Source organism: Culex quinquefasciatus, chromosome 3, assembly GCF_015732765.1.
Source record: "Culex quinquefasciatus strain JHB chromosome 3, VPISU_Cqui_1.0_pri_paternal, whole genome shotgun sequence".
NCBI classification, from domain to species: Eukaryota; Metazoa; Arthropoda; class Insecta; order Diptera; family Culicidae; genus Culex; species Culex quinquefasciatus.
The window spans coordinates 56310145-56337924 of record NC_051863.1 but is presented as its reverse complement, the minus strand read 5'-3'; the positions used below and the strand labels follow the sequence as shown (position 1 = coordinate 56337924).

At 32.9% G+C, this 27780-nt stretch overlaps 3 protein-coding genes across 4 annotated transcripts in view; 2 read left to right on the top strand and 1 right to left on the bottom strand.

Moving 5' to 3' along the window:
* Positions 1 to 23: 23 nt before the first annotated feature.
* On the top strand, positions 24 to 10621 carry LOC6051694 (GPI mannosyltransferase 2). Its single transcript, XM_038259910.1, has 3 exons — positions 24 to 162; positions 737 to 1640; positions 9225 to 10621. The coding sequence occupies exons 2-3, from the start codon at positions 887 to 889 to the stop codon at positions 10076 to 10078; spliced, it is 1608 nt and encodes a 535-aa protein (XP_038115838.1). The 5' UTR covers positions 24 to 162; positions 737 to 886; the 3' UTR covers positions 10079 to 10621.
* Positions 26 to 27275, top strand: LOC6051691 (probable ATP-dependent RNA helicase DHX34). The gene is made up of 7 exons (XM_038259909.1): positions 26 to 162; positions 18178 to 20325; positions 20387 to 20581; positions 21233 to 21805; positions 21867 to 22564; positions 26824 to 26945; positions 27004 to 27275. Exons 2-7 carry the CDS (start codon positions 18181 to 18183, stop codon positions 27189 to 27191), a joined length of 3921 nt encoding a protein of 1306 aa, XP_038115837.1. The 5' UTR covers positions 26 to 162; positions 18178 to 18180; the 3' UTR covers positions 27192 to 27275.
* Positions 27188 to 27780, bottom strand: part of LOC6051690 (nuclear receptor subfamily 2 group E member 1) — a 36909-nt gene continuing 36316 nt past the window's right edge. For both annotated transcript variants that reach the window (XM_001868052.2, XM_038259911.1), the window contains exon 5: positions 27188 to 27680. In XM_001868052.2, the coding sequence (XP_001868087.2) occupies positions 27337 to 27680 (344 nt within the window). In that variant the 3' untranslated portion in view covers positions 27188 to 27336. The remainder of the gene's footprint in view (positions 27681 to 27780) is intronic.

Below are 27780 nucleotides of genomic sequence, written 5' to 3'. Positions count from 1 at the left end.
ACAAAAAGTTGAAAACCTTAGTTTTATCCATTTTCCCGCAGCAAATTGGCCCCGGTTTCGTTTGTTGATGGCTCAAATGTGAAGGGCGCGATTGCCTTCTTGTGAAACGGTAGAAAAACACACCTCAATCAGTCGCCATTGCCGAAGAAAACTATCTCAAAGGTAAGTGGACTTTTCTTTAATTTGGTAGATCTCAAAATGGAAAATTTGCAAGCTGAAAGGAAAACACTCCCCAGTGGGAGTGGGTGGGTGGCTTTTTTGCGAGTAGCAGCAGGGGGCGGGTTGGTGTGGGGCGTGCTCTGTTTATGTTGTGTCTGGGAATGAGTTCTTTATTTTTGAGATTGAAAATTCGAAAAAAAAAATATTTTCAACAATTTTTTCATCTTCGTTTCCGTTTATGTGTAACATTTTGTTTTAAAGAAATAAGAAAATCATTTAGTCAGTACATTTTAAACTGATGTGTGCAGAAACAAATAAAGTAGGTCATCGATCAAACTTATTACTGTATTTTGACAAAAAGGTAAAATTGCAGTCTACCTTACTGATTCAGAAACTTTTTGTCCAGGCCCCACCTTCCATACATTTTATTTTATCGTTGCTTACTTATCTGTTGCCTCTGTCAACGAGCAATACTTTTCTGTTGGATCCTAAAATTTACTTTTTAATATCTCTTCTGATAAAGACTTTTTTCCAACTGAAACATAAAACTAAATTTCAAATATCTCCCTCGTTTTAGGATCCAACAGCAAATGTAAACGTTGCCTCAACCCGCGTGCTCCAAAATTGTGAAACCAAGCCGAAAACAGATATCACAAAATTTAATCAAATCCGACAGTAAAAAGTTTTAAACCGCGCGTGCAAGTGTCCACACAAACAGCTATTTACAATGAGTAACAAAGCGACCAAAAACCAGCAGCCTCCCGCCGGCAACACCAGCACAAAACAGCACCAAAACCACCAACATCAGCACAATCACAGCTCAAGCAGTCCTAAAAAGACCAAAACCCCATCGACGCCCTCCTCCTCCAGCACGTGGCACATATCGATAACGTCCCTGGCGCTACTTAGCCGGCTCGGCGTAATCACCCTGCAAGTAATATCGAACCACCTCGTCCCGGACCACGATGCCGGCGTGTTCGTAGCCCCGCGCGACCCGGAAGCCGCCCCCGCCAAACTGGACGGCGCGGTCAACTTCTTCCTCGGCGGGCTGCACCGCTGGGACGGCCAGTACTTTTTGCACATCTCCGAGTACGGCTACTCGTACGAAAACACGCTCGCGTTCTTCCCGCTGTTCCCCTTCATCATCAAGATCGCCACCAGCACGCTCGGGGGAAGCACCCCGATGATCACGTACCGCGAACTCTCGCTTGTGCTGGCCGTGCTGCTCAACCTGGTGTGCTTCGTGCTGGCCGCCAAAGCCCTTTACAAGCTGAGCAATCTGGTGCTGGGGAACAAGAAAAAGAGCGAACTGGCCGTCATACTGTTCTGCTTCAATCCGGCGTCGATCTTCTTCACGGCGCCGTACACCGAGGCGCTGTTCTCGTGGCTGTCGTTCAGCGTGATGGCCCAGTGCATCGACGATATCAACTCGGTGTTCATCACGATCCCGCTGAGCTTGAGCATCCTGTGCCGGTCGAATGGTGAGTAGAATTTTTGCGATTACTAGTTTAGAGCAGGGTGGCCACATGAGCGTATAACTTGGGAATTTATTGAACAATCGTAAACTCTGCTTGAAATTTGTATTCCTCAAGGCTTCGTATTTTGACGTTTAAGAAATGGAATTGAAAGATTTAAGGGGTGACATGTAGGAAATCAGAAAATTTCATAATTCACTAAATTCAATATAAAAATCAAAAACTGACGATTTTTTATATGAAAAATGTAAAAATATTGCTATCTCTTTTTAAAAGTTAAAAACCTACCTCCTTAACCTGATAAAAAGTTGTAAACTAACAGGCTCTCGTCACAAATAAACAATCATTACAATAACAATAACAAAAACTTAAGAATTTTAGAATTTTAAAATTTTAGAATTTTAAAATTTTAGAATTTAAGAATTTTAGAATTTTAGAATTTTAGAATTTTAGAATTTTAGAATTTTAGAATTTTAGAATTTTAGAGTTTTAGAATTTTAGAATTTTTGAATTTTAGAATTTTAGAATTTTAGAATTTTAAATTTTAAATTTTAAATTTTAAATTTTGGAATTTTAAATTTTAGAATTTTAAATTTTAAATTTAAAATTTTAAATTTTAAATTTTAGAATTTTAAATTTTAAATTTTAAATTTTAGAATTTCAGAATTTTAAATTTTAAATTTTAGAATTTTAGAATTTTAAATTTTAAATTTTAGAATTTTAGAATTTATAAATTTTAAATTTTAGAATTTTAAATTTTAAATTTTAAATTTTAGAATTTTAAATTTTAAATTTTAAAATTTTAGAATTCTAGAATTTTAAAATTTTGATTTTTGAATTTTGGAATTTTGGAATTTTGAATTTTGAATTTTGAATTTTGAATTTTGAATTTTGAATTTTAGAATTTTAGAATTTTAAATTTTAGAATTTTAAATTTTAAATTTTAGAATTTTAAATTTTAGAATTTTAAATTTTAAATTTTAAATTTTAAATTTTAAATTTTAGAATTTTAGAATTTTAAATTTTAGAATTTTAAATTTTAAATTTTAAATTTTAAATTTTAGAATTTTAGAATTTTAAATTTTAAATTTTAAATTTTAAATTTTAGAATTTTAAATTTTAAATTTTAAATTTTAAATTTTAAATTTTAGAATTTTAGAATTTTAAATTTTAAATTTTAAATTTTAAATTTTAAATTTTAGAATTTTAGAATTTTAAATTTTAAATTTTAAATTTTAAATTTTAAATTTTAAATTTTAGAATTTTAAATTTTAAATTTTAGAATTTTAAATTTTAAATTTTAAATTTTAAATTTTAAATTTTAGAATTTTAAATTTTAAATTTTAAATTTTAAATTTTAGAATTTTAAATTTTAAATTTTAAATTTTAAATTTTAAATTTTAAATTTTAAATTTTAGAATTTTAAATTTTAAATTTTAGAATTTTAAATTTTAAATTTTAGAATTTTAAATTTTAGAATTTTAAATTTTAAATTTAAGTATTTTAAATTTTAAATTTTAGAGTTTTAGAGTTTTAGAATTTTAGAATTTTAGAATTTTAAATTTTAAATTTTAGAATTTTAAATTTTAAATTTTAAATTTTAAATTTTAAATTTTAGAATTTTAAATTTTAGAATTTTAAATTTTAAATTTTAAATTTTAAATTTTAAATTTTAGAATTTTAGAATTTTAAATTTTAGAATTTTAAATTTTAAATTTTAAATTTTAGAATTTTAGAATTTTAAATTTTAGAATTTTAAATTTTAAATTTTAGAATTTTAAATTTTAAATTTTAGAATTTTAGAATTTTAGAATTTTAAATTTTAGAATTTTAAATTTTAAATTTTAGAATTTTAAATTTTAGAATTTTAAATTTTAAATTTTAAATTTTAAATTTTAGAATTTTAGAATTTTAAATTTTAGAATTTTAAATTTTAAATTTTAAATTTTAGAATTTTAAATTTTAAATTTTAAATTTTAAATTTTAAATTTTAAGAATTTTAAATTTTAGAATTTTAAATTTTAAATTTTAAATTTTAGAATTTTAGAATTTTAGAATTTTAAATTTTAAATTTTAGAATTTTAGAATTTTAGAATTTTAGAATTTTAAATTTTAAATTTTAAATTTTAAATTTTAAATTTTAGAATTTTAAATTTTAAATTTTAGAATTTTAGAATTTTAAATTTTAAATTTTAGAATTTTAAATTTTAAATTTTAGAATTTTAAATTTTAAATTTTAAATTTAAGTATTTTAAATTTTAAATTTTAGAGTTTTAGATTTTAGAATTTTAGAATTTTAGAATTTTAGAATTTTAGAATTTTAGAATTTTAAATTTTAGAATTTTAAATTTTAGAATTTTAAATTTTAAATTTTAGAATTTTAAATTTTAGAATTTTAGAATTTTAGAATTTTAGAATTTTAGAATTTTAAATTTTAAATTTTAAATTTTAGAATTTTAAATTTTAAATTTTAAATTTTAAATTTTAAATTTTAGAATTTTAAATTTTAGAATTTTAGAATTTTAAATTTTAAATTTTAGAATTTTAGAATTTTAAATTTTAAATTTTAAATTTTAGAATTTTAGAATTTTAAATTTTAAATTTTAAATTTTAGAATTTTAGAATTTTAAATTTTAGAATTTTAAAATTTTAAAATTTTAAAATTTTAATTTTGAATTTTGAATTTTTGAATTTTTGAATTTTTGAATTTTTGAATTTTTGAATTTTTGAATTTTTGAATTTTTGAATTTTTGAATTTTTGAATTTTTGAATTTTTGAATTTTTGAATTTTTGAATTTTAGAATTTTAGAATTTTAGAATTTTAGAATTTTAAATTTTAAAATTTTAAAATTTTAAAATTTTAAATTTTAAATTTTAAATTTTAAATTTTAGAATTTTAGAATTTTAGAATTTTAGAATTTTAAATTTTAGAATTTTAAATTTTAGAATTTTAAATTTTAGAATTTTAAATTTTAAATTTTAAATTTTAAATTTTAAATTTTAAATTTTAAATTTTAGAATTTTAAATTTTAGAATTTTAGAATTTTAGAATTTTAAATTTTAAATTTTAGAATTTTAAATTTTAAATTTTAAATTTTAGAATTTTAGAATTTTAGAATTTTAGAATTTTAGAATTTTAGAATTTTAAATTTTAAATTTTAAATTTTAAATTTTAGAATTTTAAATTTTAGAATTTTAGAATTTTAAATTTTAAATTTTTTAAATTTTAAATTTTAAATTTTAAATTTTAAATTTTAAATTTTAGAATTTTAAATTTTAGAATTTTAGAATTTTAAATTTTAGAATTTTAAATTTTAAATTTTAGAATTTTAGAATTTTAAATTTTAAATTTTAAATTTTAAATTTTAAATTTTAATTTTAAATTTTAGAATTTTAAATTTTAAATTTTAAATTTTAAATTTTAAATTTTAAATTTTAAATTTTAGAATTTTAAATTTTAGAATTTTAGAATTTTAGAATTTTAAATTTTAAATTTTAAATTTTAAATTTTAAATTTTAAATTTTGAATTTTTGAATTTTGAATTTTTGAATTTTTGAATTTTTGAATTTTTGAATTTTTGAATTTTTGAATTTTTGAATTTTTGAATTTTTGAATTTTTGAATTTTTGAATTTTTGAATTTTTGAATTTTTGAATTTTTGAATTTTTGAATTTTTGAATTTTTGAATTTTTGAATTTTTGAATTTTTGAATTTTTGAATTTTTGAATTTTTGAATTTTGAATTTTTGAATTTTGAATTTTGAATTTTTGAATTTTGAATTTTGAATTTTTGAATTTTTGAATTTTAAATTTTAGAATTTTAAATTTTAGAATTTTAAATTTTAAATTTTAGAATTTTAAATTTTAGAATTTTAGAATTTTAAATTTTGAATTTTGAATTTTAGAATTTTAGAATTTTAGAATTTTAAATTTTAGAATTTTAGAATTTTAGAATTTTAGAATTTTAAATTTTAAATTTTAAATTTTAAATTTTAGAATTTTAAATTTTAAATTTTAAATTTTAAATTTTAAATTTTAAATTTTAAATTTTAAATTTTAAATTTTAAATTTTAAATTTTAAATTTTAGAATTTTAGAATTTTAAATTTTAAATTTTAAATTTTAGAATTTTAAATTTTAGAATTTTAGAATTTTTGAATTTTGAATTTTTGAATTTTTGAATTTTGAATTTTTGAATTTTTGAATTTTAGAATTTTAAATTTTAGAATTTTAAATTTTAGAATTTTAGAATTTTAAATTTTAGAATTTTAGAATTTTAAATTTTAAATTTTAAATTTTAAATTTTAAATTTTAAATTTTAGAATTTTAAATTTTAAATTTTAAATTTTAAATTTTAAATTTTAGAATTTTAGAATTTTAGAATTTTAGAATTTTAGAATTTTAGAATTTTAGAATTTTAAATTTTAAATTTTAAATTTTAAATTTTAGAATTTTAAATTTTAAATTTTAGAATTTTAAATTTTAGAATTTTAAATTTTAAATTTTAAATTTTAAATTTTAGAATTTTAAATTTTAAATTTTAAATTTTAAATTTTAAATTTTAAATTTTAAATTTTAAATTTTAGAATTTTAAATTTTAGAATTTTAAATTTTAAATTTTAAATTTTAAATTTTAGAATTTTAAATTTTAAATTTTAGAATTTTAAATTTTAAATTTTAGAATTTTAAATTTTAGAATTTTAAATTTTAGAATTTTAAATTTTAGAATTTTAAATTTTAAATTTTAAATTTTAAATTTTAAATTTTAGAATTTTAGAATTTTAAATTTTAAATTTTAGAATTTTAAATTTTAAATTTTAAATTTTAAATTTTAAATTTTAAATTTTAAATTTTAGAATTTTAGAATTTTAAATTTTAGAATTTTAAATTTTAAATTTTAAATTTTAGAATTTTAAATTTTAGAATTTTAAATTTTAGAATTTTAGAATTTTAAATTTTAGAATTTTAAATTTTAAATTTTAAATTTTAAATTTTAAATTTTAAATTTTAAATTTTAAATTTTAAATTTTAGAATTTTAAATTTTAGAATTTTAAATTTTAAATTTTAAATTTTAGAATTTTAGAATTTTAAATTTTAAATTTTAGAATTTTAGAATTTTAGAATTTTAGAATTTTAGAATTTTAGAATTTTAGAATTTTAGAATTTTAGAATTTTTGAATTTTTGAATTTTTGAATTTTTGAATTTTTGAATTTTTGAATTTTTGAATTTTTGAATTTTTGAATTTTTGAATTTTTGAATTTTTGAATTTTTGAATTTTTGAATTTTTGAATTTTTGAATTTTTGAATTTTTGAATTTTTGAATTTTTGAATTTTTGAATTTTTGAATTTTTGAATTTTTGAATTTTTGAATTTTTGAATTTTTGAATTTTTGAATTTTTGAATTTTTGAATTTTTGAATTTTTGAATTTTTGAATTTTTGAATTTTTGAATTTTTGAATTTTTGAATTTTAGAATTTTAGAATTTTAGAATTTTAGAATTTTAGAATTTTAGAATTTTAGAATTTTAGAATTTTAGAGTTTTAGAGATTTAGAATTTTAGAATTTTAGAATTTTAGAATTTTAAATTTTAAATTTTAAATTTTAGAGTTTTAGAGATTTAGAATTTTAGAATTTTAGAATTTTAGAATTTTAGAATTTTAGAATTTTAGAATTTTAGAATTTTAGAATTTTAGAATTTTAGAATTTTAGAATTTTAGAATTTTAGAATTTTAGAATTTTAGAATTTTAGAATTTTAGAATTTTAGAATTTTTGAATTTTTGAATTTTTGAATTTTTGAATTTTTGAATTTTTGAATTTTTGAATTTTTGAATTTTTGAATTTTTGAATTTTAGAATTTTTGAATTTTTGAATTTTTGAATTTTTGAATTTTTGAATTTTAGAATTTTAGAATTTTAGAATTTTAGAATTTTAGAATTTTAGAATTTTAGAATTTTAGAATTTTAGAATTTTAGAATTTATGAATTTATGAATTTAAGAATTTAAGAATTAAGAATTTTAAATTTTAAATTTTAAATTTTAAATTTTAAATTTTAGAATTTTAAATTTTAAATTTTAGAATTTTAAATTTTAAATTTTAAATTTTAGAATTTTAGAATTTTAAATTTTAAATTTTAGAATTTATGAATTTATGAATTTAAGAATTTAGAATTTAAGAATTTTAGAATTTTAAATTTTAAATTTTAGAATTTTAGAATTTTAAATTTTAGAATTTTAAATTTTAAAATTTTAGAATTTTAAATTTTAAATTTTAAAATTTTGAATTTTGAATTTTTGAATTTTGAATTTTGAATTTTTGAATTTTAGAATTTTAGAATTTTAAATTTTAGAATTTTAGAATTTTAGAATTTTAAATTTTAGAATTTTAAATTTTAGAATTTTAAATTTTAGAATTTTAAATTTTAGAATTTTAAATTTTAAATTTTAAATTTTAAATTTTAAATTTTAGAATTTTAGAATTTTAGAATTTTAAATTTTAAATTTTAGAATTTTAAATTTTAAATTTTAGAATTTTAAATTTTAGAATTTTAGAATTTTAGAATTTTAGAATTTTAGAATTTTAGAATTTTAGAATTTTAGAATTTTAGAATTTTAGAATTGTAGAATTTTATAATTTTTTGAATTTTAGAATTTTTGAATTTTTGAATTTTTGAATTTTTGAATTTTTGAATCTTTGAATCTTTAAATATTAGAATTTTAGAATTTAAGAATTTAAGAATTTAAGAATTTAAGAATTTAAGAATTTAAGAATTTTAGAATTTTAGAATTTGAGAGCTTGAGAGTTTTATAGAAGTTTTAGAATTTTTGAATCTAAGAATTTTTTGAATTATTGGAATTTTGAGAATTTTAGAGTTTAAGAAATTGAAAATTTAATACATAAAAATTTTAGAATATATTTTTTTAAGAATTTCGGAATTGATTTTTTTTAATTTTTGAATTTTTAACATCTTGAATTAATGAACTGGTATTTTTATATTTTGAACTTTTGTTTAAAATAAACTTATCTGCAAGCAGGCTCAACCTGGTTGGTTTATTCAGAATGTTAGAACCTTTAAAATTTCATCCAGTTTGGTCGATTCAGCAACGAACAATGTAGACAAACTAAAAAAATGCTTTGGCGAAAAAAATCCGGACCATCTCTCTCCAGTTCCCATGGACTGAAACCTTGATCTAGTTCATATGCAGACAAGAAAAAAATCTTTGAAATGGTTCTTGAAGCTTCAAAATTAATTTATTTTTTGTATAGTTTAGCGCTATTTAGTAAACAACGTTTTTTGAAAATTTTATTAAAATCACACTGGCCGTGGTTTTAACGCCACAACTCGCTAATAAGACGTCAAATAAAAAAATAAGCAATTTATCACACTTACTTTTGAACCCACTTTGAAAAATGTCAAAACGTTTTGCAAAATAGAATAGTAAAATTGGAAAAATAGAACTGAACCCTTAACCTGTTAAACAAAGTAGAATTTTATTTTTTTTTTGTTTAGTTTTTTAATTAAAGATATTGCCACCCTGCTATTAGTAGGTTCGTACAGATCATAATCCTTCAACTCCCCCACCAACCCCAGGAATGCTCAACATCGGCTTTCTGCTGTACTTCACCGCGCGCCGCATCCTGTCCCAGAGCTCGTTCCACACCATCATCTGTATGGGCTCGAAGCTGTTCTCGATCCTGATGATCATCATCTTCCACTACGGAATCGCGCAGGTCTACAACTACTATCTGTTTTGCTTCGAGCAAAAGTTCAGCTTTCCGGCGCACGTCAAGCAGTACGCGCTGGACCGCGGGCTGGTCCTGGCCGGGAACAAGACGGCGGAGTCGTCACCCTGGTGCTCAAACTATTTGCCTTTATCTTACTCTTACGTACAAAGCCACTATTGGGATGTAGGATTTATGAACTATTACGAGCTGAAGCAGTTACCGAACTTCTTACTGGCCTTACCCGCGATTTATCTGGTGCTGAGCAACGCGTACAAGTACATCCACGACAATTGGGATTTTTGTGCGGGGCTCGGTCTGTTCCGGGTGCAGAAGAAGCAGCTGAAGAGCATGCGGAACTACGACCGGGTCGCGTTCGCGTTCGTCGCCCACGCGCTGTTTTTGACGCTGTTCAGCGTACTGTTTGTGCACGTCCAGGTGACGACGCGAATGCTGGCCTCGTCGAGTCCGCTGCTGTACTGGTTTGCCGCCGAGTACTTTACCGGCGATAAGGCCTTCATCCGGCGGCAGGTCATCCGGAAGCTGTCGAAACAGGTCCGTGACGGAACAGAGCCGTGCACGCACGTCGAAAACTACGTCGAGCTGAGCGATATTCTCGACTTTAGACAGATGAACTGGAAGCAGAAGGCGATCCTGGTGTACTTTGCTGGGTACGCCACCGTCGGGACGATCCTGTTCAGCAACTTTCTGCCGTGGACCTAAACATTACGCGTAATCCGACTTTATCAATACGTACCTTTGAACAGGAGTCTTTTATTTATCGAATCGAATTTAACGCAAATGCATCAAATTTTATGGTTGTAGCAGAAACTTGTTAAATCAAATACATAAAACAGAAGAGTGACGTAGTTTAAACAACATATTTAGTAAGATTAGAAGCAGACATTTTTCCTCTTAAAAAAATGCCATATTGTAGAAAAGTACCAAATATTTTGTCGTGCGTTCACTTTCTTTCGTCATCATTCTAGCGTTAGATCGATCATAATTGCAATTTACAAGTTAGAGAAAACAATTCGACAAGTTACAGTTAATAGCAGCTCAAGCCAATTTTAAATCGTAGAAAACGTTACCAACTTAATCGAGTCTATTTCTCAAAACAGAGAAATTAAAGAGTAAAAATATCTCTACTTTTGCCACCTTCATTACACTGTTTCAAAAGTATTATAGATAGCGAAACTGTTTACACGTACTACTACTAACAAACACAAACATACACACATCTCTTTGCCTTAACAAAACAAAAAAGAAATTAACAAACTTACTATTGCGGCCAGACTTAGGGAATCCACCTGGTGGAACATTTTAAAGTTAGCGAAATCGGAACCAAAAACTACTACTTTTAAACTATTTATACATATTAGAGAAAAGGAAACATTTTTCTTATACGTTTGCACTTTGTTATGTAAAGCATTTAAAAGAAAAAAAAACTTGTTCGCGACTTTACAAACTCACTCGTATTCTCCTACATCGGGCTCTATCCGTGGTTTTTTAATTAGAGTTTGTTGTATACTTGGGATATAAATTCTAGTCGTCGTATTAGTTAGAGAAACGAGATTTGCCACCTATGGCATATAGAGAGATTTTTTAAAAATCTACAACAGCAATAAGCATAATTCGGTTATCAAAATAAATATAATTCGTTCATAGCGCATGAAAAAAAAAAAATGGAACATTTTCATCAATATCACAATTCAAAATAAAGATCATTAGTGCGCTGACCAAGCGGACGCGCTGTCTTGTTTTTGCATGCTTATTTTCATTTCTTTTGTGTCGCTGTTTGTGTGCTTGGGTGAGTGGTTATTATAACTTATTGGACATCATAAGTGCAGTGCTTCTGGGGACGCGCAGTCCTGTTTTTTCGCGATAATTTTCATCGTTAATGATCGTAAAAATGTATTCCAACTGGCATCGATCGATTTTATGAAGAGTAAAGCGTCATTTATTTACTATTTTTGAAATTTGCTCGCGTTATCTAAATTGTAAAAACAGTAAAAATATACTGATAAGACCAGCCCAAAGCACTACTGCTCGGCTGGCACGCGTTCGATAAAAAAAACTTTTTAAATAATCAATTATCTATCTTTGCGCAACCGGCTGCCTAAGATTTAAAATTTTCAACCGATAAACAAAATGCTCATGGTCACATCACTGCCACTCGTGAATCCTGACCTCATACCCATCTACTAACCCCCTCAAAACTCATGTGATACTTTGTCGGAGATGCAGTCGATTGGGCGGTCTCTATCACTCAAGTATCGGACTAACATTCCCATCCACTTCCCCGTGACCCTACCACTGGTCGTGGCCGGCGCCGGTATTGATCAGTATGATAGGGGCCTTTGAGAAGTTGCGAAGCGAGGAAAGATAGCTCCCACTTATCTTCCACGGCTCGTGGATGTAACTTCTGGAGGTCCTGGTCAATAACGGAGTAGCAACTGCGGGTGGGCACCTATGCTTATGCTTATATCACAATTCAAAATAAAAAACAAACAATTTTATTTAAATATTATCGTGAAGACTTCCATCATTGTCATGATTTTTCGTTCAAAGATATAAATTTTGCGTCGCTTTCAATATTTTGACAAAATTCCTTCAACAAGTTGTTTAGAATAGTGCCCTACACATGCTGATTCCTTTTGGTAACGATTATCCCATTCCCTGTAAAGTTATGGAAACCGTCATTAATCGATGATTGCCAACTAAGACGTCAATGACTGTGCCACAAAATTATATAAATTTTGAAGCACAATTGATTTAGATAAAAAAATATTTCAGTGGCTTCAAGAAGGCAACAACCGGCACATGCTGATTCCTTTTGGTGCTGAAATCAGACGTGCATTGGCAAGCTCTGCACTGGAACTTCAAATTTAGCACTTGCACCAAGTTCAACGCATGCTACGCGTTGCACAGTGCTAGTGCTATTAATAAGCACTCCCAAATAGCACGCCAAAGAAATTAGTTTTTTTACTTGTCGTTGGCGCCAGGACAATTGAAACTATCTGCGCAACTACCTTGTAAAACGCCCACAGGTCTTGAAGGGCCCTTTTCGCTTAAAGTTCTTCTAGGCCATTGACTTCTGAAGGCTGGGATGAGCCCATACATGGTAGGGTATTTGTCCCTATTTTGGGCCTAGTACGTATTTTGGGTCTACCAAACTTAATTCAACGAAATTGAGCTTTTCACCAAGTCTAGCAGGGATCTGCCACTTGAGAATGATACATGCAGTCATTATCTTCATTTTGGTGGGCAAGGATCATACACTTTTTCCTCCTAAATTAGAAATAAAGCAAAAAATATATCACTCTTCACATTTTTCTTGGAAAATCGTTAGGTGCCCATTAGGTCCAAAATATTCACCACTTTTGCTTACCGCTTGTTGACACTCAGCGTCACGGTTTTCATTGCTCAGCACATGAATGAGAGCCGTCCCCCGAATCTCCAACCACCGGCAATGTGTTTTTATTGGTGGGTTGCACAATCCCATTGCAAAAACAATCACTAAACTGCCACCAAATCAATAAAATAACTAATTAAAGTTGCTTCGTCCATATCGGAGAGAAATGGATGTATTTTCGGTACATTTGACAATTCTACAAACTGTGCCAGTGTGTGTGCGCTTCTCGAATTTTACAGTCTTTCTTGCATATTACGAGCTCGTTGTTTGGCTACGCAACAATTGTTTAATTATGTTTAAAACTCGTAAAGAATGATATAAATCATATCCAAGCTAATTATGCACGGAATGCAAGTGAAATCAATCATTCTAATGTTTATTTGTGGCTTAAAACATCACAATGATTTAGCATATTTGTCGACCGAATTTGTGCGGCTGTACTGTACGAGCTGGGGCTGAACCGTACGTCAAAAAAGTTCGCCACGTGCTTCGAGATTTCAACCAATCAGAAGGTAGGCCGAAAATATGCACAAAAAAGGTCGTATGCTAGGAGCATTATCCCCAAAATAGGGGCAAAAAGTATTTTAGTTTTTCGTGCTTTTACAGCGATATAAGGTATTCTTATCAAAATGTTGATAATGTACGAGCTTAAGCATTAAAAATCCAACTTATTCTTGTATAACAAACTAGACTGCCAATAGCAGTCTTTGAGAATTCATCAAATTAAAAGTGCGCTCTGCTTAGTAGGCCCAATATAGGGACAAATACCCTATTTTCTCTCTCTTTAAACTTTTTATTTTAACTGACAGCGCTAAGAATTGTGGACAATCTCTGGTCCGTTTTCTTGATTCTCTGGTCATTTCTCCGCGAAAATCTAAAAGAAAAATAAATCGTGTAGTAATCGAAAGAAGAAAAAAAACACTTCAGAGAGAATAGAACCATGATCCTTTCACTTCGAAACCTTGCACGCTTGCAATACACCAAACTTTCCGATGAAAACGATTGAAATTACTCGCATCACTATTTTAATGTTGGTGACCGTTGTTTTCTTGTCAACAAATGGAAAAATCAACTTAGTTACCAGTTAAGTTAGAGTGCGAGGGCGAGTGCTATGATCAAAAACGCAGTGCTATCCGTAAAAATAGCACGCGTGCTAACCAAGTGCAGTGCCAATGCATGTCTGGCTGAAATTCGTTAAATTGAACTCAATACAGAATATTTTATAGTAATGATCAATTTTCTTCAAAAATGATCAACGGCTTCACCTTATGAAAATTCTATGTTTTATCCATGTCGGACAATTCCCCGAGACATCGTGGCCATTCTGAGTTGCGGCCAGACCATTGAAATTATAAAAATATATTTTTTTATATTTCTTATCCTAATCGTCATCGGTCAACGATTATTCCTTTACCAAAAATTTTATCAGCGGTCCATTGTTAAAATTGTCAAACAATAAATTTTCAAAAATTTTAATTTTTGGAATTTTAAATTTTCTATTTAGCAACGAACTTGAAAATTTCAGTTTTTTTTCAGTTTCTGAACCAGAATTTTTGGAAATATTTTGAATTTGTTTTTTTAATTTGTAATTTTCAAATTCCCTTTTTTGTGGGTTTTTAAATAATTTATATAAAAAACGAAAACAACAAAATTTAATTTAGAAGTTTTTGAGATTTGTAAGTTTCACATATTGAATTTGTATTTTTTGACCTTAAAACAAATCTTCAAAAATATGAAATTCAAACTTTATTTCTTTGAAAATTTTATGTTTTAAAATGTTCAATTTTTTTTTATTTTTTTTTTTGACATTTTAAATAAATATTCACATTTTTATATCTTTGAAATACAAAATTGAATCTTTAAAAAAATTAATAGGAGTTCAATGTTAAAATTCATTTGTTTAATTTTCTACGTTCTGAAAATTTAAGATTTTTGTTTTTCTGGAAATTTAAATCTTGGAATTTCAGAATTCTGATAAATTAATAAACTTAAAATTTCCTTTATATTTTTTTCAGGGTTTGAGCTGTAGGTTAGTCGAGGTTAGTCGTCGACTAACAAGTTCTGTACCAAAAATGTCGCCCCCTTAAACAATTTGGCGCCCTTAGTAGGGCCCAAGAGAAACTTTGCATTTTGAAAATTTGCCAAGTTGCCGATTTGTGCTGCGCTTTTATGAAAAAGATATAGCGCCCCCTCAGGAGGCCTCAGGGCGCTCAAAATGCCATTTATTGCAAATAAAAAAAATAGCCTAAGGGAGATTTTTTTGATTTTTTTTTTAAGTTTTGGAACTTTGGATATCCTATCCATAAATAATTAAAATGTAAAAATAATGAAAATATGTTCTGTATATGAAATTTTCTGTTCATGCAATTTTTACATATTTGTACTTTTGATATTTAAAGGGTAGTTTTATATTCAATACTAAAACTATAATTTTTTTCTGATTTTCTCTTTTGAAAAATATTTAATAAATTCATTAAATGACTGAATTATTTTTTTTTTTAAGATATTGCATTTTTTTTATTCACAATTGAATTTATATATTTTTGAATAATTCAAGAGGTTATAAAACAGATAGGAGCGGCCGTGGCTGACTGGTTACGGTGTTCGCTTTCTAAGCGAATGGTCCTGGGTTCGATTCCCATCTGCTCCCAACGAGAAAGTATAGGAAATATTAATCTTGAAACACTGAACATGAACGAAAAATCAAAGTCGCCCGAGTCGGGGTTCGATCCCCCGTCCTTTGGATTGGTAAGCAAAAATGCTAACCACTAGGCCATCACGGCTTGGTGAGCGACGCCTGGAATTAGGAATACTGTTACTATCAAACTATATACGCGCTGGGTCCTTGTCCATTTGACAAGGGTTCGGAAGTTCTAAATAACGTTTGAACCCGATTGGTGCAAACGTTCTTCAGGGCGGGGCTTGTCGATAAAAGCTGAGGGACCTCGCGCTCGGCTAGCCAGCGTAGAAATGGGTCACCGAAGCTCGGCAGAGCTAACACCTTCCAAATGCCTATGCGAGTTAGGGACCATCCATAAACCACGTGGACACTTTAGGGGGGGGGGGTATGGCGATTGTCCACGATCCATACAAAAAAGTTTTTTTGTATGGACAATTGTCCACGAGGGGGTAACAGATTCTCAAAAAGTGTCCACGTGGTTTATGGATGGTCCCTTATTTGTATGTATAGAATGAAGATTTATAAATACATGGAAACAACTCAATTTGTAAGAAGCGACCGCGTGGTCCCGTTTGGTTGGTTGCACACACACACACACACACACACACACACACACACACACATTCAAGAGGTTATAAAACAGATAAAATAAAAAATCAACAATAAGAGAATCTGAAATGTTTTATTTTTTTATTATTGAATTATTAAATTGTGTATTTACCGTAAACCGGGGTGACATTGATAGGATTTCATATTATTTTTGGAGTATTTTCCAGCTGGTGAGCTTAATCTCAAGACTATAATTATTTTTTATTATTAAAACATGTAGTGGGATAGGCCACACAAGGTCCCTGTACTATTTTAAAAAAATGTTTTTTTGCTGTTTAAAAAAAAAAGTTGCGTTCTAAATTCTTATTTTGAATTCTGGGGTGGCTATAACAGTCATAGTTTTTCTTATTAAAATCTGATTTAAAGTGTTCAAATTTTATGTGCACGTTAAATCTACCATCAATAAGGTTGCTACTATAATTTTTATGAAAAATAAATCAATGTTTTTATTTAGTTAACTAAGTTTATTAGCTTTTTAACAAAATACATATAAATTTTAGGTAAAAATGTTAAAAGGTCAAAATTTTGCCTGAAATTTGTTGAAACAGGATTTTTTTAAATGAATCAAATGGAAAAAATCTTAAATGTTATAATTTTTGATAATTGAATTTCTTAATTGTGTATTTACTAATTAACTAATTTTCAGTTGTACTCGTGTATAAACATATAATTTTTTTTAGGATGGTGAAGTTTTACACCTGAATTGCCCAAATTCTGGTTCTGTCCACTAAAATTGTGAATGCTTGATATCTTTACTTCCGTTAAGTTCGTAGATGGTGTCATTCACTCTTGGGTCAATGATGTTGTAAATTTGTAAATTTTTGTGCACAACGTTGAAAAACATTTCTGATCACTTTTTCTCATTTTAATGCAAAAAAAAAGAGATAAATTGACAAAACTACATTTTTTTTCAATGGATCAACCACAGATAAACAGACGTGACTCTCCATACAAATAATTTTTGAAATTCATCGTCCTTCATCAAACCACCAAATCACGGCGACGCCAGCATCCGCGTTTCGTTTCGGAACATCCGCGGGAAACGTGTCCACGGCGCAGTTAAGTTGCGTTAAACAGCAAAAAGTGCCGAATGAGATGAAAAAAGTCACAAAGATTCCAAAAAACGCTGCCGCAAACTCTTACCTACATCAAAACAGAACAACTGTGGATGAAGATTGAGTGGCGCTCACGATCGACGCAACATCGCCAAAAGGACGACCAGCAGCAGCAATCTGAGCAGCATTCCATGAAGGATAAGCAGGTTGCTCCAAGGTTGCTCCGAAGGAGATGACTTCACCACAGAATCTGGCTTCCTCCGCAGTAGCGGACGCCTCATCAGCAGCCTCGGCAGCGGCAGGCCTACCGGGTTAATAGTGGGGCAAAGGGTATGTCCTCGCTAGTCAGCCGCTCATCTGACCCTGGTCGAAACTGCTCCAATCTTGTCCCGCAAAGCCTGGATTGTGGATCACCGTTAGAATTCCTGAATTCCATCATATTTTGTTTTGTTTTCATTTGCTGCCACGTGCTCACGCTCAACTTTACAACAACAAAAACACATTACACACACTGAGGAAAGACACGACAGCAGCGCCATCAGCGCCGGGTGAGTGGATGCCGAAGCTAAATTGCATTTGAAATAACAGTTTTGGCTCGGTTATTGAAGAACGATGGTTCCGAACTCGAGTGTCCCGTCTGTTTGTCTGTGGATCAACTATGGTCCCCTTAGAACAAGCGGTAAAATAAGACGTTTTCTGTCGAGAAAGGCCGCGATGTTAATTTTTAAAAATTTAATCAAAAATCAATTTTAAATCCTTTGCGGTCGTACAAAGGGTCACAGTAATCAGAAAAATTAGCTTTATCGTTGTGAACAATGATATCATAAATTTAATCTTAATTTTAGGACCCAATTCAGGGTCCAGAAATATCAAATTGAAATGATAAAAAAACACGACTTGTAAAATGCTTCTAACAACACTACAAAGAAAACCATTTTATGATTGATACTTTCTAAATCAAGATTTGAATGTTTTTTTAACAAACATGGCTGCCAAATGGCCGACCGGGAATCACACCTTTCAGAGCTTTAAACAACCCACATTCTTCTTACTTTATCTTCAGACCATGAGTTATTGGGAGCAACAGTACCAATGCAAAGACGACCCAAAACCGTCGTCTTCCAGGCGCGATCACCGGTCAGATCGCTCACAAACGAGCTATCAAGAAGCAAACAAGAAGCGACTCCGTTCACCATCTCCGCCAAAAGTTGCCCCACCCGGTCTCAGCTACTGGGAGCAAAGTTATCTCACGGATTCGTCCAGCGCTGACTATCGGACACCGTCCCGTGTGAAGAGTGAAAGCCAGTCGAGCTCACGATCATCTCGCCGCAGGCAGCGATCGCGTTCTAGATCTCCCGATCGCGATGCGATCAAGAGTGAATCTTTTGAGAGAGGTTCCGGGAGTAGTTCGGGATCGCGTCGGAGGTCTCGATCTCCGAAGGTGGAAGCAAGCTATTGGGGGCAGAGCTCGCAGCTTGCTGCCGTGAAGAGTCGGGAACGATCGACGAGTCCCTCATCGAGACGAAGATCGCCACCGAAAGAGGTGGAGCAAACTAATTTGGTAGATTTCTCCTTCCTGGATCACAAAGCGGCGCTGAATCGAGTTCTGCTTGGGTACTGCAGTCGGGATCAGATTGTGTGCGATCAACACGACTTCTGGTTGTTTGTCAACAAGTATGAGGCTTTGCTAAAAAAGTCCGGACAGTGCATTCTGCCGGAACCGGTAGATGCGAGGGAGTTGCGATCGGGAGACGTCATTGAGGGACGGTACAGTAAGGCGTTCAGTACGGCGTTGACGTTGACAGTGCCGTTCGAGGAGTTGTTCAGCAGGTTGCAACACTGTGATCAGAGTGGGAAGATCGGTGAGCTGAAGTTGCGACAGTTTCTGCAGATTGTGGTTCACTACTTGGACTTTCGGCAGAAGGAACGGTTTAACAAGTTGAGGAAGTTGCGGCGAGCGCAAGCGAATCTGCCGGTAGCGAAACATCGGGATGAGATCGTTGCAGCGGTGCAGAATGAACAGGTTGTGATCTTGGCTGGGGATACGGGCTGCGGGAAGAGTACCCAGGTGCCGCAGTATCTGTTCCATGCTGGGTTTGACAAAATCGCCTGCACTCAGCCGAGGAGGATCGCTTGTATTTCGCTGGCGAAGCGAGTTGCGCATGAGATGTTGTGCGAGTACGGAACTCAGGTCGGGTATCAGATCCGGTTCGAGCGGAGTAAGAGTCAGCAGACGAGCATTTTGTTCATTACAGAGGGTCTGCTGTTGAGACAGTTGTCTACCGAGGAGAAGCTATCGCAGTATTCAGTGATTCTGCTGGACGAGGTCCACGAGCGTCACTTGCATGGAGACTTTCTTCTGGGGATCACAAAGTGTCTGATAAGAGCTCGACCAGATCTGAAGTTGGTACTCATGTCAGCCACGATCAACATCAAACTGTTCGGGGACTACTTTGCCGATGAGAAGGCTCAGATCATCGAAGTTCCGGGAAGGTTGTTCCCCATCAAGCTGCACTATATGCCTCAGATTCAGGACGTGTCCCTGTTGAGTGCTGGTACGAGCAAGAAATCCAAGACAAGTGATCGCATCAGTCCCGATCCGTACCTCCAGATCATGCAGCTGATCGATCAAAAGTATCCACCAACCGAAAAGGGTGACGTGCTGATATTCCTGAGCGGTCTCAACGAAATCACCACGATCGTGGACGCCGCCAAAGAGTACGCCGAGAAGAACAAAAACTGGATCATTCTCCCGCTGCACAGTACGCTCTCGATCGCCGAGCAGGACAAGGTGTTCGACTACGCGCCAGAAGGCAGTCGCAAATGCATCATCTCGACCAACATTGCGGAAACGTCGGTAACGATCGACGGGATTCGCTTCGTAATCGATTCCGGCAAGGTGAAGGAGATGAGCTACGATCCGACCACGAAGATGCAGCGCCTGAAGGAGTTCTGGATATCGAAGGCTTCCTCGGAGCAGCGGAAGGGTCGTGCTGGGCGAACGGGTCCGGGCATTTGCTACCGGCTGTACTCGGAGAAACAGTTTCAGGACTTTGAGGCGTACACGACGGCGGAGATACTGAAGGTTCCGCTGGAGTCGCTGCTGCTGCAGATGATATCGATGGGGTTGCCGAACTCGCGGATGTTCCCGTTCGTGGAGCCGCCTCCGGCGGACAACATCGAGAACGCCATTATGAACTTGAAGCATCATGTAAGTGGGTTGAGTAGGTTAGGGTGACTGATCCATACAAAGATCGCTCCTATCGTTTCAGGAAGCGCTGACCAACGATGAGAAGCTGACGCCGCTGGGCAAGGCACTGGCACGGATTCCGGTGGACATCAGCATCGGGAAGATGCTGCTGATGGGTTGCGTGTTCCAGCAGCTTCAGCCGGTGCTGACGCTGGCCGCAGCGTTGAGCGTGCAGTCTCCGTTCACGAATCGAGCGTATCGGGAGCCGGAGTGTGAGGTGAGATATCGTAGTTCTTCACAAATGATATAGCCACTTTGGAATCGGTTACCGGTGGCCACAGGCGACACTTTTTGACAGACTTCGTGAAATAGAACGTTGTGAACTTCTAAGATCATGCCGGTGTCCTTTGGTCTAACCTAGTCACTTAGGAATCGGCTATCGGTAGGCACCAGAGGACACTTTCTGAATCTGCAAGAAACTCTATGATGCGACATGTCAAACTTCGTCAAATTTGAAATTATGACAATCAAAAGACATGCCGAAATAATTTGATCTAATCTGGCCACTCCGGAATCGGCTACCGATGGCCACAGGGGACAAATCATGACTATGTAAGAAACTATGTAATGCGACATGTCAAACTTCGTGACATTGAAAATTATGACGATTGAAATACAAGCCGTCGTCTTTTGATCAAACCTGGCCTCTCCGGAACCGACTACCGGTGGGCACTTGGTGACACTTATGAAATATGCAAGTTACCCTATCATGCGACATGTCAAACTTCGTGGAATTTGAATTTATGATCATTTAAAAGCATACTGACGTCATTTGATCTAACCTGCCCACTCGGGAACTGATTACCTGTTACGTGACACCTAACTCTTCATGCTACATAGTGTGCTTATAATTTGACATTCATTCCAGCGCGCCCGCAAAACCCTCGAATCGGACCACGGCGATCCGATCACGCTGCTGAACGCGTACAAGGAGTGGCTCGAGCTGAAGCAGTGCCGGGTGGACTACCGGAGGGGGGACGATCAGCGTGAAAACACCAAGAGCTGGTGCCGTCGGCGGGGTCTCGAGGAGCAGCGTTTCTACGAGATAACCAAGCTGCGCCGCCAGTTCCAGGATCTGCTGCAGGACTGCGGACTGATGGAGGCGGCCGGCGAGGAGAACTTGACCAGTTCGGAGCGGGCCATTCGGCACGGTGAGCTGAAGCAGCTGAAGGAACTGCGGAAGGCGCACCGTATGGAAGCGCCCCGGAAGCGGCAGTTGCTGAAGTCGGATCCGTGGGGGTTGGAGGATGGGGAGGAGGACGACGGGAAGGTTGATATTAGGGATGTGGAGTTCCGGCTGAGTCACGATTCGTCCAAGCTGGATGAGTTGGTTTCGGGGGCTACGGCGTGTAGTTACAGAGATCTGATGACGCTGAAGCTGATCCTGGTTAGTGGATTGTATCCACAGGTTGCCATCGCAGATGACTACAACTATTGCAAGGTAAAACTCACTTCATGGAGTCAAGTTGACCCAATTCTAACTTGTTATTCCATTGTTCCAGGGTCCAACGGAGCAGTTCTTCCACACCAATGCAAAACCGTACGCGACGCTCCACCCGATGGGCTACTTTGGCAACAATCACCAGATTCTTCAGCTGGACGAGCACGACATCATCGAAAAGGCCGGACTGTACAAATCTCGCCAGCCGCTCAGCTCCCGCCACCAACTGCTCTGCTATCTAACGCTGCTCGAAACGAACAAAACCTACCTCATGAACACGCTCCGGATGCCGGCAGCTCAAACGTTGCTCCTGTTCGCCCACACGATCGATACCAACCTGACCTTTTCCCGGCTCATCTGTGACGCGTGGCTGTGCGTGGACTTCCCATCCCCAGAAAGTGGCCAGCAGCTGCTCCTGAAGGCGTCCAACCTGCGTCGGCTGTGGAACCGGATGCTGGCGGAGAAGTTGAAGGTCCTCACGCAAACGGCGGACTCCGAGCTAACAAAGGAGGAGCGCGGGAAAACGGTTGAGCAGATGAACTACGAGCTGTGGGCTGAGTTGGCACAGTTTATGAACACCGAGGTGTGCTACACGGTTAGGAGGATGCTTCCGGCGGATGTGAAAACCATGTATAAAGGGCCGTCGTTTGGTGAGGAGGCCATCGAAGTGGACCCGAACCCGTTTGCGGACGGGTTCGTTGCGGTGGCGAACGAGACCAAAGGAGGGGTGCACATCACGGAGAATATCGTGTACGGGTGGTAAGTTATTGATTGATAAGATTGCAGATTGCAAAGATTTTTAGACAATCGTGCAAGTTGTGGAAAGCTCTTCACAAATGTGCACACCTCAAACTACAGCAGAAAATAACTGTCTAAGACACACACCCGAAAGCTACGCTGCAAATCGATGATAGCTTTTATCCTAGACACACACCACAGTAGGCAAGCGGGGTGGAGAGGGGGTGTGAATTTTGATGTGTGCATATTTTCTGGCTGTACGCCGAATTAGGTGCAAAATTTGCAATATCTTTGATTTAGGATTGTTTTGTGTAAGAGCTTTTTTCTTGTGTTTGAGTGTGGTCCAATCTAATACTCGCTGGCCGACAGTGCAATTATAGGAATGTTTAGATTGACTTGGATTACACAACAAGTTGAAATTTGGAAGGTTGAACAACTTTAAGGTTGAGTATTACCTCTTTTTGTGGAGTTTTACCTGAAATAATGTGTAAAAATCAGTAACACACATTTTTTTCGATACAGAATAAAATTAACTTCATTTTGTCATATATCTTTTGAATACTTCTCACAATACACAAAACTTGTATAGTTATTTAGCCTTCACGGCCTAAAACTTTTATTCTGTTTTTTTAGTTTTTCAATTTTCAGATGGTAATTTTTAGCAACCTTTCTTCTGCGAAAAACTTTTCTTCTCTTGTTTAATGGTTTTCTTCGTTCAGTTTTAGTATTGTAAAATGCGTTTATTTTATTTAGTTTTAGTTTTTTGTTTGTAGTTTTAAAGTTATGCTTCAATTTCCAAGGCATTGGCTATTTGTTTATTTTTCATAATTTTCCAGTCACTTTTATTGATTGTTTTTCACATTTTTAATTTAAAATTAAACCATTAGCTTATCAGTCGCAAAAAGCGTTTCAAAAAACATAAAAATGTCAATGGAAATAGAAATAGAAGTCTAATCAACTGAAAACAATCTGAAATGCTTTTTTTCTCCATTGATTAGCATGTTAGTTAGCATGTTTGGGCTCGTTTAAGGGGTTACATACATGTACATCAACAAAAAAGTCAGAGGTTGGTGTGAGCACACACTTAATTTTATTTTCAATCTATTTTCATTGCATTAAAATATACATTTTCATCTATTATCAAAACAAATTTGAAGACATTTGGGTGTATCATTGTCGAGATATAGCTAGTTGAAGTTAGCAGTTTCAAAAAAACGGGTGCCACGATATCTCAACACTGCCTTGACCAAATCGGCTCAACATTTTGGTGAAGACTCGTTAAACCGGTCCTGTGTGCATGACGAAGGCCGAATTTTAAAAAGTTTATTTAAAAAAAAGATAAAAATATTTGTATGTTTTTCATATAAAAAATCGTTAGTTTTTGATTTTTGTATTTTTTTAAGTAAAATTTTAGAATCGGGCTTCGTCATGCACACGGGATATGTCTGAAGAGTCTTCACCTCAAATTTCAGCCAATTTGGTCCATCCCATCTCGAGATATCGTGGCACCCGTAAATCAACTCGGCGTTTAGAGAAAAACGCAAACAAAGTTTGACAGTCCGCTTTGCGCATGGCAAAATTTTGAGTTAAAATCGCCTCTAACACAGTTTATTCATGAAATATCTTGATGAAACTTTCAGGAGTGATTGAAAATCATCTTTTCAGAGGATTCAATAAATTTTCTGAATTATGAAATTTTATGATTTCTTAAATGTATGTAACCCCTTAACCCTCTCACGCCCATGGTTACTCCAGAGCACCAAAACTTTGAACTCAAATATCTCGGAACTGACACAACTTTTCATGATGCTTTAAGTTGCAGGTGTTCATGTAGAATGTATACTAACATCTCCCCAAATTTCATCAAATTTGGTTAAGCACAAGCAAAGTTACAGTGTGAAATGTAAACAAAAATGGGCCAATTTTAGGGAAATAAATAAGACCTGTTTTCGAAAGCCCGTAAAAAACCAAACACAAAATTTTATGAAACAAAAATGTTTTGCTATCATTTGAACCTTGGACAAGAACCCTGTGAATAACATTGTGAGTTTGGACCGGTTTTAAGTGTTTTTCAACCTTTTTCATTTGGTGCACCAGAGCACCACCTAGGCATATGAGCAACTAAATATTCAGGAGCACTTTTTTCTAAATTACAGAAATAGCTTATTTTTATCAAAACAAAAGTTTATAAACGTTTTGACTATTCATAAACAAGACAAAACATTGTTATTAGACCGATAATTTTATTATTTTCCTCATTTTTCATGAAAATGGTTGTTTGTGGGTTTTGAATGAGCCAATCAAAGAAACCTGAAAATGCAGAGATTTTAGAATTTGTAGTTAATACTTCAGAAATATGGTCTTACAGCAAAGAATAAGTAGTTTTTAACACATTTCGAAGCGTTTTCAAACAAATGAACCAATAGATTTGAAGAAAACGAGATTTTGTGGTAAAAAAAGTTGCTCATCTTCCTGATGGTGCTCTGGTGCACCACTTCAAATTCTACTTTTTTGCCTCAATTCGATGTTTGTGGGTCAAAGTAAAGTATTTCCTGCATTATTGTACCAAAATTAAGCCATTTACTATTTTTACGATAAGCAAACAGCTCTGGGCGTTAGAGGGTTAAAAACATATTGTATTTTTTTTTTCGAAACAAAAAAGAAATTTCTCGCGAAAAAAAACCATCAATTGAGGTGATCAATTTTTGTTTATTGGAGACGAGGCGTTACGGTTCTGATGACGTTTTTTTTTCAATAATCTTTGGTTTTATGTTTTTGACTTTGTATGAAAACCGATAAAACAATTTCGGGTGTTCTATTTTCAATCAAAGCAGGCATCTTTTTGGGCGCCCTGGTGACCAAAAGAGCGGCATTTTTTAGATTTTCTCCTCTCTAAACATATTCGCTTGAGACTCGGGTCGATGGACGGAATAAATAAAGATATTCACAATGTATTTGTTTCGCTGGGTGAAGCTATTGACAAAGACACTGGCAGCTAGCGGATCGTATTCGCTCGCGAATGGTGTCGCGCTCCAGTCAGCAAAGATTCGCTCGGCAATGAGTGAGTGATTTCTGATCGTTGTACCGTTAGAACAAAGTGGCCTTTTTGTATTAAAAAATAATTTTCTGCCAAAAATCACAAAAGTTGTCATTTTGTTCTACAACATCGCTAAATCTGCACCGATTTTGCTGAAATGTTTACCAGGGCCTGGTTTTGAACCCCCAAAACGCCTAAATTGATTGAAAATTGATTTTTTTCATGCAGAATCGACCAACTAATGTGCAGAATGATACGTGATTTTCTTTTTGCAAACCGGATCACGCTAACGGAACATTTTATCAAATAATGGAAATACTTTTCGATTGCTAATTCGATTTATTTTTGAAAATGATCTTTTAAAAAATGTATGTGCTGACATTTTCAAAAAACACATTATTTTTTTTAAATGACCGATTCTTCGTCTCCTTTTAAAAAAAATCCAATTTTTTTTCAGCGTTTTGGCTGTAGTGGCAAAATAAAAGAAGAAACCCCCCAATGTTATTACATATTTGGAAAGATAATTGATTTTCATACAAAGAAATATCATGCAGAATGAACCATAAAGTACCTGTGCTTCCCCTGAAATAAAAATGTAGCGTGACGGGACAACATCGTAAAACTGGACTTTTAAAAGGCACACTACAAAAATCGCTACAGTTTTGCCAGTTTGATTTTTAAAATCTTTTGCTCTTCTACACATTATCACAAATTAAAAAACGAATCTTTTGCTCCTTGAACTGAAAGAATTAGATAAAATTTGAGTTTTTGCCAGCCATTTCTTTTCGTGACGGGACAACGAAAGGAGCAGATTTATGAAAAAACTCCTCTCCCGTATAATGGCTTGCAGACCACTTTTGGTCAATGTTCTTGGCTTTTAAGGTAAAAAACGCATTTAAAGCACATTGCAATTATTGCATCATAATAAAAATGATTTTTTTCATATTAAAAATCAGATTGAAAATTGAAAAATGTGACATTTTGGTGTAGCTTCGCTAAGAATCGGTCAAATAATCATGCAATATGACTAAAAAAATCTTTGTAAAATCAGACTTTCAAAATTGTATGAAGTCTTGCATGGAAAAAATGATGCAAAATGATTTATTTTGACATAAGGAATACAAGGTCGAAGCTTCATAAAAAAATACAGTGAAAAGTATACTAAACATGTGCCAACGGAGAGAACTACTCTATTTTAATCGATGATCAAATAAATTGTTTGTTGTTTTTAATATTATCACAGCCTCACGGAAACGGAGTGGAGCCTAGCCATGTATGACGAGATTGTTTCCACCGATTGGGAATGTCCGAATTGTAACTGCTCGTACAACATCACCGGTCTGCAGAAGTTGCAGCACAAAATGGGTAATTTACTTCATTGAAACTCTTAAAAAATAAACTGACTCCCAAATTATTATTTCAGTTTGTGTACAAAGTTCTGTCCAATCAGAGCCAGAACCAGCTACCCCAACGACCAGTGGACAACAGAAACCCAACTCTAAGCGTCTCGATTGCCCAGTCTGTGAAAAGACACTATATCTTTCCGCGATTGAAGTGCTGAAACATCGTAAGGCATGCACAAAATCCGTAAAACAAGAAAAGATCGATTAGGGTGAGTATTGGCGTGGAATGTTGTGTTTATTGCTATACATTGATACCATAATAGATCTTTATTGTTGAATCACATAAAACATACGACTAGACAGTAGTGTGAACCTATTCCGAACGATCCCTTTGGCGAATGTTGATGCTCCGCTTAGGTCTTCATCAGATCCACCAGCAATCGCTCGATGGCCACTTCGCCGATGGTTTTTCGGAACAGCATTTCTTGTAAGACTTTCCCGTTGGCGGCCGCTTTGATTCCGGGCAGAAGTAGAAGTAGATGGCCCAGCCGAACGCCGCCGCACTTTTCGTGTAGCAGACTGATGGTTTGGTCTTGCAGGAGGAGGATCTCGTGGCCCGAGAAGAGGCTGGCGTGGTCCGAGCGGAACAGGATGAGCGCTTTTAGACAGGCCGCCTCGCGGTAGTCAACGCGGGCCAGCGTAAACTGCTGGATGATGGCGTGCAGCTTTTTGGCAGATGGGTTGCGGGCAATGAAATCTGGAAAGAAATTGGGAAAAGTGGTATAAGCTGTGTTTTTAAGAGGACACATAAATGTAATATTGTTGGCCCTTTTGAAATGTTAGTCTTGATTTGAAAA